Source organism: Balaenoptera musculus, chromosome 14, assembly GCF_009873245.2.
Source record: "Balaenoptera musculus isolate JJ_BM4_2016_0621 chromosome 14, mBalMus1.pri.v3, whole genome shotgun sequence".
NCBI lineage: Eukaryota > Metazoa > Chordata > Mammalia > Artiodactyla > Balaenopteridae > Balaenoptera > Balaenoptera musculus.
In genome coordinates this window covers 51,549,176-51,564,424 of record NC_045798.1, presented here as the reverse complement: position 1 = coordinate 51,564,424, position 15,249 = coordinate 51,549,176, and the positions used below count along the sequence as shown (strand labels likewise).

Sequence of the window (15,249 nt, the reverse complement as noted above, 5' to 3'; positions counted from 1 at the left end):
TACTCAGGATGATGTGTTCCCTGGCAATGGACTCCATTCTTGAGAATCTCCACAATACAGGAGACATTCATTCATGTACTATTCATTCATTCACTCACTTGGCAACAGTTCAGTGAGTGCCTCTCAGAGTTAGAGTCTGTGGGGATTGAGGAAGGAGGTGGGGCAGGTTTGGAGGCAGGTTTTGAAAGGCAGGTTTAAGTCAGTCTAAGGGAATAGAATTTCATTCTGAAGATTTTTGAGCAAGAAAGTGTCCCCAAGAGGTGATTTCGACCAAACTGTCTAATGACTGTGCCCAGGCCGGATGGGGTGGTGGAACTGGGGGCAGGGAAACCAGCTACAACCTCTTGGAACTGTCCAGGCTGAATTACTGCAGATGAAAACGTGCTTTGGCAGGGACACTCATTCAATGTTCATCGGGAAGCTGCTCCCTGCTAGGAACATGGTAGGCGCTGGGAAGACAACAGTCCATGAGGCAGCCTCTGGGCTGAGAGGCCCCCAGGACAGTGAAGAAGATGGCTCTACAGCCAGGTCGCCTCTCCGTGCTGCAGAGCCCAAGAAGGGGCCTTCCTTCAAAAGGTTGAGCCTCCTCCACCTAGGACTCCAGAGGGTCCTGGGTGGGGCGGTAGCATTCCATGTACAATGGTCTGGAGGTGCAAAAGGCTCAGAAAATTCCCAAAGCAGGAACTTCAGTGAGGCTGGAGCACAGCCTGTGGTAGGGGATGAGGGGTAGGGATGGGGATTGAGGCAAGAGAGCGGGGCAGACCCTACGGTGCAGAGGAGCATGGCTGGGGTCCAGGAGGGACGGGAAGAGGTGTGTCTGAGGCCAGTGACATTTAAGGATCACCTGCCTCCATGCCACTGACTAATGAGAAGGTAGTCAAGAGAGATGGGAGGAGAGCTAGAGGAGAGCGCCTTGGTGGTAACTAAGGCTGAAAAGCCAGTTAGGACAAGGACTGATCAGATTATTCAACTTGCTTGGTTCGGTGATATGCAGTGACCTAAGTGAGCATTTCTGTTATCCTGGTGGGGATGGAAGCTCCATTATAACGGTCCAGTCTTAAATGGTAAGGAAGGGTAGAGGTTTTCCACTGGCTAAAACCCCCGAGGCCTCTTGATCATAGAGGTAGTTGGGGGTTGCCAATTGTGATGGATCATATTTTCTGCCAAGTAGTTGAGATGGGGTCGGTGTTTCAGAGGAGGCTGAATTTAGTTTGGATAATGAAATTGGTGCTTCCTGCCAGAAGTGAAATGCATACCTCCCTAACAATGAGAACCTGCTGACCTAGATATCCTGATACCAGAGAAATCAGAAGAAGGCCTGAAGAGCAGGAAGAGAGACAGCAGTGGAGGCAGGTTTCTCTCCAGAGCCTGGAGGTTGGAAGCTCTGGCAGAAACAACCTGAGAGCAGTGGAAAAAAAGATCAGAAAACCCCAGGAAGCTCCCTCCCCTGGAGTGATAGGAGAACTTTTTTGTGAACAGAAGCTAAAAGGGCAGCTCAAAATCACCATGTTTGGGAACAAGGCTCCGTTATATCCAGACTCATGTTCAAAACAACACCCGGCCCTCCGCCCCGAGTACTAGGCGGACCACAGGAGTGAGAGGGTGGGTGGACCCACAGCTGAGGCCCTTTTCCTCGGGGCCCAGCTTCTCCCTGTTCATTCAAGGGTGGGTGGACTGGGCCAAACCACGCCCTTCTTGTTCCCTTCTGGGTTGACATCTCCTTCCTGCTCTTTGTTCCCTACCTCTTTATGCCACCAAGACAGGGAAAGGATCTGATGCCAATTTTCCTATTTACTGACCAGTGGATTACACTGGAGAATGCTTCCTCCACCAGCCAGCCATCTGTGCGATCAAACTTATTCTTGAATTCAGCAAATATCTGACAGTACACAGGGCCAGCTACATTGTGCTAGGTGCTATGGAAAACAAGAAAACAAATCTGATGCCCTGATGTTTAGGCTTTAGTAGGCTTGTACGCTTGGCTTTCATTGGTTACCTATCCAGCACCCACTGCCCCTCCGATTTTGCTTTGGAAAACCACCCCATGTAGAGCAACCACACGGTCTTAATGGGACCGACCCTGCCTCCAGCTCCAGAATAGGTAATCTCATGCTCTTGCTACATGGGCAGGCTCCAGCCACTCAATGTGTGGTTACCTCTGACCCCAGTGATTAATTCAGGATGGTCCACTCAGAGTAAAGCTAGGGACTTCATGTTTAAAGGTTAATTCTTTTTTTTTTTTGGCTTCACCACATGGCTTGCAGGATATTAGTTTCCCGACAAGGGATCGAATCTGGGCCCACGGCAGTGAAAGTGCCGAGTCCTAACCACTGGACCGCCAGGGAGCTCCCAAAAGTTTATTCTTTTTGATATGAATGAGCAAGGGAATCTGTAACCTCAGGGGCTGCTTTCATCCATCTCATAGCCATGAGGAAGGACAGCCTTAGAAGACGACTGACACATGGAGAGGGCAGAGCTGAGAGAATCAGAGAAAGGGAAACAGTGTCCTGGTCAAACCATACATGGGCTTTGTCCTACCACTGGACTGTTTCCAGTTATGTGAGCTAATTAATTCCCTGTATCTTTTTGAGACAAACTTTTCTCACCATAGAAAGCAGCTAATTGATACTGCTTAAGACATACATTAATAAAACACAGGAAGTAACAAATGCCATAAGAGAAAATGACAAGAAAATACTATGAATTCAGTGAAAGAATACTTGAAACAAGGGGATTAATAAAGGCTCTATGGAGGTGACATGAGCTGAGCTTTATTTAATTGTAACAGTTACCAATTATTGGTGTCTTACTATATCCAGGCCTTGGGCTAGCATTTTTCATGCATTGGCTCATTTAATCCTCAGAACAACCCTATGAAGTGGTTATTTTTTATGAAATGAGACTAACATTTGTTCTTTCTTCCAGAATAAAGCACTTCAATTCCCAGCTAAGCACATGACCACCTGCAATAAAGATTTCATTTCCCAGCCTCTCTTGAGGTACGGCTACAAGACAAAATTCAGGCCACAGAGGTTAAGCACAACGGTATGGACTTCCAAGTTTTCTTAAAGTTAGGGGCAAGCCTCTTATGCCTTCCCGCTTTCTCCTGGCTGGGATGCAAAGGTCATGGCAGGAGGCCAAGCAGCCATCCTGGATAGTGAGGAAGCCACACGTTGAGCATGGTAGCAAAGAGCCTGGGTCCCCTGACCATGTTGAGAAGGCTCCCTGCCCAACCTGGTCTGCCTACCTTGACTGCTTTTGAGAGAGAAAACTTCTCTCTCGCAATAAGCCAGAAAGAACATTTTGCATTTTCTTTCACACAGAGCTGAATCAAGGTCAGACTGATCCATTAATATTATCTCCATTTACAGAGATGAGGGGGAAAGCTTACCCAGTTATAGCCAGTGTAAGCCAGGATTCAAACGCACTTCTGATTCCTTACATCGGGGTTCCAACCCTCACCCAGATTGCCTTGAGAAGTACATAGGATTTGTACAGAAGTGGGTAGAAGGCCTTGCATTTTTCTTACAGACAACCCAAGATTTTCTACGGTGGCGAGGATAACTTAAGACAGGGAATGATTCTGGCTTTCCTTTTATTCCTGAATTGGCACAGTCTCCCTCAAATTCCCCCAGTCTGTCTTTGGGACCAATAACCATGGCTGCTCCCCCTGAGGCTACTGGGAAGATAGTGATTTGGCTCCTTGTTGCCCAAGGTAAACATGTGCTGGGAACACAACCCAATCACCTCTCCTCCATCTAGGAAAGTCATGTAGGTCAGAAGATAGCAACTGCTTAGGTTGGCACTTGGCGTCAGTCTGAGCTTTGATGCTGTGACTCAGGCAGAAAAATGAAATTATCAGGGAAGACAAGGAAGGGCAGGTCAGGGATTCTGAAATACTCCTCAGCAACTCCAGAGCAAAGCTGCAAGACTGCCTTTTTGCTTTAGATGTTATGAACTACTACAGTATGGTTCAAAGTGTTCTCCTTTAGCAGATGAAGACTATCATGGTAAAAGTACAATGTATGTGTATGGAGTTCACTATACTGCCCAAATGTACACCAAGTCCTGGAAACACTTACTGAACTGAATTAATTACACAGGTGATTACTGAGGAAGATGCTTCAGGACAACTTGGGAAAACTGTCTATTTACAACTGGCAAAACAACAACTAACCATGAACTTGGTCTCTCCAAGACTAGGCCTGCTTTCAGGAGACCTCAGGGGGTTGAGTTCCGTGCTGGAAAAGGCTCTAAAGGACTGTTAGTCCACTGAGTCTGCTCTGGAACCCCATGTGCGCAGGATCTGAACAAATTGCTGTGTGCCAACGGGAAGATTCAGATCCTTCAGCAGATAAGCAAAGAAATCATCCTTCAGAGCATCCTGGATTCTGAGGTTAAGAAGCTCAGGTGCTCACTGCCTTGGTGCATGCATGCTCACATGCACACACACACCCCTAAGGGTGTAAGACAAGTTTATACAGATTCAGTGGTCTAGAACTGCACTGTCCAAATATGGATACAGCCACTAGCCACAGGTGGCTAGTGAGCATTTGAAATGTGGCTAGTTATGAATTGAGATGAGCTCTAAGTGTAAAATGCAATTTGTAGTGTACAAAGATTTCATACAGAAGAAAGGGTAAAATAGCTACATAATTTTTTATATTGACTATATTAAAATGATACTATTTGGGATATACTGGGTTTGAACAAATGTGTCATTAAAATAAATTACACCTCTTTCTTTTTACTTTATGTGGCTACCAGAAAAGTTTAAAGTACATAGGTAGCTCACAGTATATTTCTGTTGGACTAGAAATACTGGATAGTTCTGGTCTAAAAACCTTCATTTAGACTAAGTATCACTTAACTTCTTTGGACTAAGTATCACTTAACTTCTTTGGAAGTAAAATGTCATGTTAGATAATAGCATAAACGCCCAGCAAGAAAATCCTCGCCTCCCTCCTTCCAGCTATTTACTACGTACAGTGTGCAAAGTGGCAATCTGCCAGGTGGCTCATGTTCCCACAGGGTCAGGAGAGGCCTGGCTCTCCCACCAGTCTTCGCAGGCTCTCCCACACCCTCTCTTAACCTCTCTCCACCCAACTCCCAAGTGCTCAGCTCTGGTGGGCAGCCTCCCAAACCTCAGCAGGCACACCCAACACTCTTTCTGGTGTGTTCTTCTGCCCTCTGCTCCCACCGCTCCCTCTCCCTGGGGGGCATCCTTCATGCTCATAACTTCATCCTTCCTCTTGTGACTCATCCTTGCAACTTCACAGAAATTCAGGTGATTCAGACGCTACTTTCCAGCCCCTATGTCTCTCAGTTACTTTAAGCACTTTAAGTCAAACTCTGAAGGAAGCATCTATGTACTTTTAAAGAATAAGAGAAGAGACCGACTACAGTTCAAACTCACAACCTGCCAAATTCCTAGAATGGCTGGTGTGTACCGGGAGGGAGGGGTCAAGACCACACTTCGTGTGGTCTGCTTATTTACAAAAACTGTTAAAATAAAAATTGAGTAATCTGGGTTTTATCTCTTTTTATTTTCTAGGCTCTCCCTCAGAGGAGGGTAGTAAATAATGAAACGTCCCAAACATTTGAAAAGAGAAGGCCCGAAATGACACAAAACTAGGCAAATTTGGTCATGAAGAAAGAAAGAATAGAGGCTCTCAATCTGGGACACACAGATGCAGGTCTGAATCCCTGAAAGTATGGGCAAGGTTCTGAGACTGTGTGTATATAAACATTTTGAGAGAAGAGTCTGTAGCTTTCATCATATTTCAAAGGGTCTGAGACTCACATAAGGACTACTGCCATAGGGCTTAAGCATGAAATGCAATGAAATTATGAGGTAAAGAAAGGTTATCTATTTACATGATAAATATTTTTAAGACACCAACGAGTATATGCTTGCAGCCATTAAGTCCATTACAGTGCACATCTGTTAACTCTGTGTATCTTCACAGTGTGATCTTCACCACAACTTGCAAAGTGTAACCATTCAGTGCCTTCTGCTTCATTCTGTTCAGTTTTCCCATTACAGTTCTTCCAGCATAATTTTTTGATAGCAAGTGTATGACTTTGGCTAAAACAAAGACAGAGAAATCATGAAATGAATGTATGCTATGACTATGAAATATTTTTCTGGTGCTCACCTGCATATTAATTCAATTAGTATGCTCTTCCTATTAGTGTTGTTAACATAAATAGAAGTCAAAACCTGAACATCTAAATGTACAGGTTTTCACCTCTTGTGTTAATGTATTCCTCTGTGTGTATTTATCTTTCATTGAGTTCTCTTATCTTAATTATTTTCTTCTATTTACTTTGTATGCTTTACTATACATTTCCCAGCATCTTGGGATGGATGCTTAGATTATAGATTTTCAGTCTTTGTTCTTTTCTAATATATCTAGTTCTTTTCTAATATATCTAGTTAAATATCTATTTTCCACAAAGGTTCATATGCTGTGTCTTCATTTTCTTTCTGTTTAAAATATCTTCTAATTTCTATTGTAATTTTTTCTTTGACCCATGTGTTGTTTGAAAGTATGTTGCTTAATTTCTAACAGTTGGAGAGTTTCTAATCATCTTTTTGTTATTTATTTTGCTACAGTCAGAAAATATCCTGAATTTTGTCTATATATACTTTACAATCTCATCCATTGATTTTGTTTAGATATACTTTATGATCCAAAATATGTATAAAATATGTATCTAAAGCACTTATGAAATAAACACGTTTTTGTCTCTTTTGAAAAAAAAAAAGTACAGGTTTTAAAATACCATCACTAATATTTTAGCAATTTTATGTTAGCCTCGAAAACATTTTACTTACTGACCAAGGACACCACCAAAAAGAGCAAAAAATAGACAATGCGTTTCTGTCAAATTTTGCTTTAACCATCAATTTTAACTATTAAAATCAGTCTTTCAGGCAACATTACTAAATGTGTTCCTTTTCTAAAGAATTCCAACTTTGCAACATATTCTACATTATTTGATCTTCTGACATCCCTGTAACTTGAATGGACGCTTACTCTCATTATTTACTGCTGGGTAAGGAAAGAGTGAAAGATTTAATAAACTACCCAGTGAAAGAACCTTGGTCTCCAATGTGACCTGTAACTGCACGACCCTGGGCAAGAGGTTCATATTAACGCACTCCCCCAGCCCCCATGGCTGACCTAGGATGCTACCAAACATAGATTATTAATAAATCTCTATGAAATACACTATCCTCTATAAATTTAACCTGCAAACTAGTCCTCCAAACCAAAACGGAATAAGGTGAAAAGCTTAAGCAAGTTGTAAAGCAGTAAACACTGAAAATAATGCCTGAGCTCACAAATCATACTTGCAGACTCTGAGAGTCCCTGTCGCCAACGCACTCTCAGGATCAAAAGAATGAAGCACAGCCTCGAAGTGATGAAACACGTTTAAAAAAATCAGCACAGGGCTTCCCTGGTGGCGCAGTGGTTGGGAGTCTGCCTGCCGGTGCAGGGGACACGGGTTCGAGCCCTGGTCTGGGAGGATTCCACATGCCGCGGAGCGGCTGGGCCCGTGAGCCACAACTACTGAGCCTGAGCGTCTGGAGCCTCTGCTCCGCAACGGGAGAGGCCGCGATAGTGACAGGCCCGCGCACCGCGATGAAGAGTGGCCCCCACTCGCCGCAACTGGAGAGGGCCCTCGCACAGAAACGAAGACCCAACACAGCCAAAAATAAACATAATAAATAAATAATAAATAAAAATTTAAAAAAAAAAAAAAAAATCAGCACACCAGAACCTAAGTCACCAAATGACTGTGAGCCCTTGCAAGTGGCCACTCTAGAAGGGTCCACACATTCCAACAATGCTGCTGTGCCTCAGTGTTTCCTGAAGTTCTCCTAAAGGAAATACTTCCACACAGACTACGACCTGAGTATTCTCAATGAGAGCTCATCTTCCTTTGAGGATGAATTTGATTACTGAAAGAAGTCAAAAGTCATCTGGATAGGAGCTTATAAATAAGATGAAGGTTAAGCTAAAAAAAAAAAAAAAAGTGAATGGTCAAAATGAGGAAAACTTTATGTAAAAGGTATCATAATTGGTTTTCTTGCATCACTAGTAAGCTAGTTTTGAACACAGTTCCTAAAGAGAAGTTCAAAAATATTTTAAGTAACAGCAATATCACTGGGATCTCATTTGTTCTGGATTAATATTAAAGTTCTCTCATTTCATTAAAAGAATGATTTGAAGTAGTGACATCACTGAAACAAGTATATATATAGACTAGTATATATATAGTACTTTGCATCCCAGAGAAGTTACTTTGAGGGACAGTACTTATTTGGCTATATATGCTTTGAGAAGGTATGTTTCATTTCTTTTCTTTTTTGGTAATGTTCTTTAAATCCAGCATGTTAACAGATGACATTTAGAAGACAGGGAGTTTGGGGAGCCAACCTAGAAGGCAGTGTTTGCTTATATTACCTTCATTTATATTTCATTATCAGCAAAACCTTTCATTTGAAAAGTATTTGTAATCTGATAAGTGTAATATTAGCAATCCAAATAATATAAGGTAAGCCAGGAATTAGTTCTTGCAAATCCAAAGTCACCATGATGACTAAAAAAATTTTAAATGAAAAACTCAAATTCTGTGCATGTCCCCTGCCCATACTTTCTGAGGGGCTTCTTGCCACTGTTCCACATTCGGGCCACAGAAGTGGTCTGGGTATTGGGCAGAGGCAGAGCAAGCATCATGGGTAGGGCAAAGTGAAAGGAAGGAAAAGCAGGGGAGGGGAGGCCAGGAAGAGAGGAAATTTCAAATGCCTGAAACATGGAATTTCATTGGATACCTCTCTCTTTAGTAAGCCAAAACAGCATGAACTGTTTCAACAGCTAAACCCAGCATCAGAGAGGTGGGAGAGAACCCATGAGGACAGCAGTAATAAAGCAGATCTCATTTTAAATACATTTATATAAATACAATTATCATGAGCATTAACATGCTTTGCCGGTAAGGAGACAAACTCCCCTGGAAGGTATATCTTGTAAAATACGTCTCTCGGCATCAAGCCAATGGCCTTCCTCATGATGCTGTCGTTTGGAATTGTATTTGAAGTTATATTTTGGATAGTTTAAATATATGAAGGTTGAAGAATCCTAAAAAAATCTAACACAGAATGACATTAATGACTTTTTGAAAGTTTAGTCATTTTTAATGAATGAAATGGGTAAAGAAGCAGATTAAAAAGTGTTCCCTGCTGTCTAAGCAGGTGGATGAGGAGGAGGCTGTAAACAGCAGGTGCTCTGAGCCAGCTCAGGTGGCAAAGGCCCACGCCCAGGGCACAAGGCTCAGGAGCACTTACTCTGCCTGAAGGCTGGTCACAGGGCCTTGAGGGGCACTTGACGGTTTACTCCATTTCAGGATGTGAGCTGAAGTGTTCAAACACGAGATTCGGCTACCAAACACAATCTATAATATTTCCAAAAAACCACCAACATTCTGAATTAAATTTTACTAAGATTCTACTTAGTCAAATTCTGAAACTCATCATTATGAAAATCACTTTCATCTCCAATGCGTTGTCTGTAAACACAGTATCATGCAAACAAGCAATTTGGTCAAATAAACTTTTAAAAAACAAGTGCAATATAGTAACAAACATCAATTTCAAAAGACTGTCACAAAACACAGAGGTACAAATTAGCAGTAAGCACCATGAACAGATTTGTGTTTCTCTCCATGCAAATGTGACATAAGATTTGCTGCTAAAGACTCCATGATTTCTATCTAATCTGATGGAAGCAAAAATAGGAAGGAAATACCTTTGACTTGTTTCTACACAGTGCATCCAGTCATTTATTTCCGGAACTTGATCAGTCTTTTTCCAAGAATATAGACAAATCTTTCCACACTCTAATCCTACTGCAACAACATATCTGTTTTTAAGGGAAGGGAAAGACAGTGATTAATTTAGCATGAACTACTGTTATCTCCATCACCAATCTAAAGTCGTTCTTCAGTGCTCCCACTGTCTCTGGCTTACAAAGGACTCTGTTTAAAATCTGGGCCCAGGATCCAGTGCGCTGCTCTACTGTGTGCTCGCAGAGGCTCCTCTCCATCGAGGATGCTCACAGTTTTACCTCTGCCCTCTGCTGGCAAGGCCTATGAGCCAGTATTTCCCTGGCTGGCAGCAGAGACCCTTGTTCTACCGAAGATACTTGTTACAGAGAAAGCAGCACAGTCCTAAATTTGGTGAAACAAGAACCTCTGAGCCACACTCCCGATCTCTATTTCACCACGCTGAATATCATCAAGCTCTATCAATTTAGCAATTCTTATGAGGGGAGTTCCCTGGTGGTCCAGTGTTTGGGGCTCTGAGCTTCCACTGTGGGGGGCCTGGGTTCGATCCCTGGTCTGGGAACTAGGATCCCACAAGCCACGTGGCGCAGCCAAACAAACAAACAAATAAATAAATAAATAGGGGTTGATCAGAAAGATAAGATAAAATAAAATGGTGTTAAAAACAAAAAAGAAATCCTATGAGAAACATAAGCATTATAAAAAAAATAGTTAACTTGGAACCTAAGAGAACCCAAAGATAAAAGTATAAGAGGGCTACACATTGAGAAACTAAGTGGTCTTCTTAAAGAAAACATCAGACGAAGCCCCACGCAGAGACTGACCGTTGGGAAAGGTTAAGCGCTGGGCAGACACTGACGGCAGTGGCAGCCCCGCCCACGTCCAGAACGGAGGAGCAGGGGCCGATGCTGTGCTCAGCGGGGTCCTCGCTGGAGTCGCACTCACCCCAGGCAACCACCTAACACAGACACATCAAACTCTGTAAAACTTTCTCTTTGCAAGGTTTCTAGCAAGGCATTAGAGCGTTTCAATGGCATAGAGGACACTGACATTTAAAAAAATGCATCATTTTCATGTGTGTTCCAGGACTTCTGAGCATTTCAAGCATCACAGAGAAGCCACCACGTGGCAGATACATGTCTCTGAGACCTCAACTATCCAACTGCGCTGGTCCAAAGATGACTGTCCCGCCCAGAGGCCAGGGGTGTTCAGCCTGCTCTTTACACTCAGGAAACCAGCTCTGATCCGGTGAGATTCTGTCCACCACGTCCTCAAGGTGCTCGTGCACCACCCCAAGAAATTACCACAAAATGCATGAAACCAGCCAAGTCCCTGGCTCTTCTTCCACACCACCCACTGCTCATGGAATCAGCTCAGCTCACTCGGGAGGCCCTAACCTTGATGATACACCGCATAAGAAATGAGGCTTTCCTGGAAGCTCACGCCTCAAAAGGGTGTGAATGGTCACAAAGAAATGGAGAGGGAAGTGAAAACGCAGGACCAGAGCAAGATTCTGAGCAGAGGGCTCCGCCCAAGCAAGCAGGAGTGCATTCCTGAGACTGCATGGTGGATGATGCTTTGTCCGTTTCAGCCTTGACCGAACTGTGACAGCCACAGCTGGACCATCTGCTACCGGGCCTGACTGTGGAAGGCAGCAGCAGTCCTGCTGCCTGAGCAGCTGGGAGAGAGCAGGAAGACAAATGCCGGGGAAGAAATGAATAGGCAAATGACAGAAGTAAAGGTCTGAGAGAAAGTACTTCAGAGGCTAAAATTTCAGTGTTTCACTGAGTGACAACATGCTGTGTTAGTCCTCTGCTTCTGTAACTTGTACCATGACTGTGACTGGAGAGGGCGGGAGAGGAAAGGAAACGCTCAAGTGCCTCAGCACCTCTGGTCTGCAGGAAGTGCAGAAAAAGGAAAGGATGCTTTAAAGAGCATGAAAACACAGGAAAGACCAGAGGCCAGGGGAACATTTCCCAGAGAACAAGGGCGAGGGTCATGGTCAAGAACCTACTACTAGCTAACTTGTTCTGATTTTATTCACAGCTCGTGACACACACAGGCACACACCCCGCCTCCTCCGCTGAATGAAAAAGCAATAATCATTCATTATAGAAAGAATTTTAAATTCACAAAAGTACGAAAAAGAAAAGCAGAAACTGTCTTTCCCAATGTCCCTCCATCCACTCCTGCTCTCCTACTTTCTTAGTCTTGACCCATTTCATTTACTACTTTTCTCCTACTGGGGCCATCTGATAGTCATGTGTCTGAAGGGCCTTCCTCTCTTATTTGATATTTCAGAGACATGTATTTATAGAATTTAACAAGTAAGAAAAGCCTTTTTATGTATGCATATGAAAAACACAGAAGGAAATACATAAACTGATTTTTAAAAGATGTATCAGAAAATTAGGATTATGTGTTTTTTATCCAAACACACCTGTAATATGACTATTTTACATTTGAAAAAATATTAAGTTAAAAAAAATTACCTTTTTGTCCCGACTTCCAGTGAAGAAATACTTGCCATCAGGACTCCAATCACAAGACCAAATAATTCTACTGTGCACAGCAGTGATTTTGTTAGTGAAGGCAAAGAGACTGAAAACTGGGTCTGAAAGAAACACATATGCACTAGTCACAAAGTGGAGAAAGCTGTTTTTTTTTACCTGTTAGAAAGCTATGTTTAAATGCCATATACAGCATGTAATTTAACAATCAATTTATATACACAGACTTTTGCAACCGACCAAGGCCAGACAGCTGATCCCTCACCAGAAGGCTATGTGCATACAGTTATTTTTCTAGTAGGCAATGCTTTTATACTGACTAGTCACTCTCTAGTGACTGATGACAAACATCTTCTGGACACTTAACTAAAAGTTCAATTCATGCTTATGGAAGAAGCCTGATGAAATTTAAACTTACTCAGGAAGTAGCCAGATCTGTGTATTAAGCTATGGAAAAAAAGACTAATGAACCCTTAAATAATGTAAAAAAAAAAAAAAAAAATGAACTTAAAAAAAATCTCTTCCCTTGCAATATTTTAAGTGTAGGGTAACTAACTTCTAGCCCTCATAGGGACTAAACCTAAAAGACATAACTGTGTATGGAGGGTAGACTAATGTATCTATTAATCCACAATCCATAAAGATATAACAAATTAAAGGATTTATTAGTATAATATCACTTTAACTTTTTAAAAAAAGGAAAAGCTGCATGTTAGGAAATCAGTAGTTGCAAATGAAATCAGTCTGTTACAACATATACTGCTCAGTATGTGTCATAGTCCCTGGTATTCTCTAAAACACAAAAAACCCAAAGGACTAAAAATATCATAAGATCAAACTGCAGTAGGTTTTATCAATGGAAAAATTAAAAACAGGATTAAACAACACAAAGTACTTTAAACGCTCTCTAGATTTTACCTACTCAGTGAAACTGGAAGAATAAGAATAGGCTACTGCTGCAATCACACGAAGCCTTTTTTCCTTTTCATTTTTTTTTTTTTTTCAATTTATGCCAGATCCAAAGTAGAATGCAGGTAGGTGTGTTAACATCTTGCCCAGGGGTCATGTTATTCACAAATGGATGCCTAAAACACCCCTCCCAATTATCACTGTGACAGAGGTGGGTAGGTGAACGGTAAAGACAATGGTCCTTCTGAGTTTCATAATTTAACTGTATATTCATTATTCCTGTCCCATAAAACCCTCAGTATATATCATCTATTTGGTTTTATGGTGGCATTCTGTAACCATCTGCGAAATCCAAATTTTCTACATGTAGATTTTTATGTTTCTTTATCTGAGATGTCTGAATACATATCATCCTTACAAGGAAGGTCAGGTCTTCCTCAGTTATCACAAAACTTTGAAAGACTCACAACAACCAGACTCTGCCCTTCACCCTGTTATCATTTCTATTTCTCTTTACACAATAGCTGCTCAAAGTAGGTAAATGGACATAACTGTTTCACTAATAATCTTCCCAACCAGGAGCTGTTTTACCTAACTCAGGTGAGATTGTGTCCTGCCTTTTCCACAGTGACCAGGTCCGATCTCTGGAAACAGCTAGTAAGAACTTGTCATCAGGAGAGAAGGCCATCTGCGTGACAGTCAAACTGTGGAAAATTAAATTCTGCACCTGTTTCCAAGATGCAGTGTTCCAAAGAATGATAGCTGCATGCTCTTTCTTAGCTGCCTATAGGACAGAGATGAAACAATAAAGCAATTAAAGTGAAATAAACTGAAAACATTTTTCAAAATAATATATTGTTTCTATGGTATTTTTTATGTATCCATGTAAAAAAAAAAACAAAACACAACTTCTGAGAAAATACTATAACCAGGTGTAACCTCTGAGAAGAGACAGACTGGAATTAGAAATGATGACTAATTAGAGACTGGCACTGAAATCAGAATTTTAAAAATTGAGTTATATTTAACATACAATATTATATTAGTTTCAGGTGTACGACAAAATTTCAGGTTCAATATTTTTAGACATTATGAAATGATCACCACATTAAGTCTAGTTACTATCCATCATCATACAAAGTTGTTACCATATTATTGACTATATCCCCTATGGGTACCTTACGTCCCTGTGACTTATTTATTTTATAACTGAAAGTTTATACCTCTTAAACCCCTACTTCGGTCATCCCTCCACCCCACCGAAAACACCCTATCTATTTCCTGTACCTATGAATCTGTTTCTGTTTTGTTTGTTCATTTGTTTTGTTTTTTAGATTACACATATAAATGAAATCATTTGGTGTTTGTCTTTCTCTAACTTATTTACTCATTTCACTTAGCATAATACCCTCCAGGTCCATCCATGTTGCCACAAATGGCAAGATTTCATTCTTTTTTTTTATGGCTGAGTAATATTCCATCACACACACACACACCACCCCTTCCTTATCCATTCCTCTATCAATGGGCACTTAGGTTGCTTCCATATCTTGGCTATTGTAAATAATGCTATAATGAACATAGAGGTACATATATCTTTATAAATTAATGTTTTCATTTCCTTTGGATAAATAGCCAAAAGAAGAATTGCTGGCTCATATGGTATAGTTCTATTTTTAATTTTTTGAGGAACCTCCATACTACTTTAATATTTTACAAGAAGAATACATCTGTGTATTAACTGTGTAATTAGTAGTTTAGAAACTTTCACTTCTGGTCAATATGGAGTAACAGGGACCAGATTTACTCTCTTGTGTGAAAAAAACTAAAAGATCAGACAGAATACACGAAATAATGGCACTCCAAAATATTAGATATCTGGCAACAAAGAACACTGATACCTAAAAGACAAAACGAATCACAGAGTAGGAAAAAAAGAAAAAGAAAAAAGAAAAAAACAATCACTGAACTCTAT

General features: G+C 41.4%; 1 protein-coding gene across 3 annotated transcripts in view; it reads right to left on the bottom strand.

Annotated features, from left to right (window-relative positions):
• Positions 1–5,525: 5,525 nt before the first annotated feature.
• ELP2 (elongator acetyltransferase complex subunit 2) overlaps positions 5,526–15,249 on the bottom strand; it is a 45,328-nt gene continuing 35,604 nt past the window's right edge. For 2 of the 3 annotated variants that reach the window (XM_036874313.1, XM_036874314.1), the window contains 5 exons: positions 13,866–14,058; positions 12,348–12,469; positions 10,680–10,813; positions 9,819–9,932; positions 5,526–6,088 (listed from right to left, as the gene is read on the bottom strand). In XM_036874313.1, coding sequence (XP_036730208.1) covers positions 5,932–6,088; positions 9,819–9,932; positions 10,680–10,813; positions 12,348–12,469; positions 13,866–14,058 — 720 coding nt within the window. In that variant the 3' untranslated portion in view covers positions 5,526–5,931. The remainder of the gene's footprint in view (positions 6,089–9,818; positions 9,933–10,679; positions 10,814–12,347; positions 12,470–13,865; positions 14,059–15,249) is intronic. The other variant, XR_005022582.1, reaches the window with a different exon arrangement.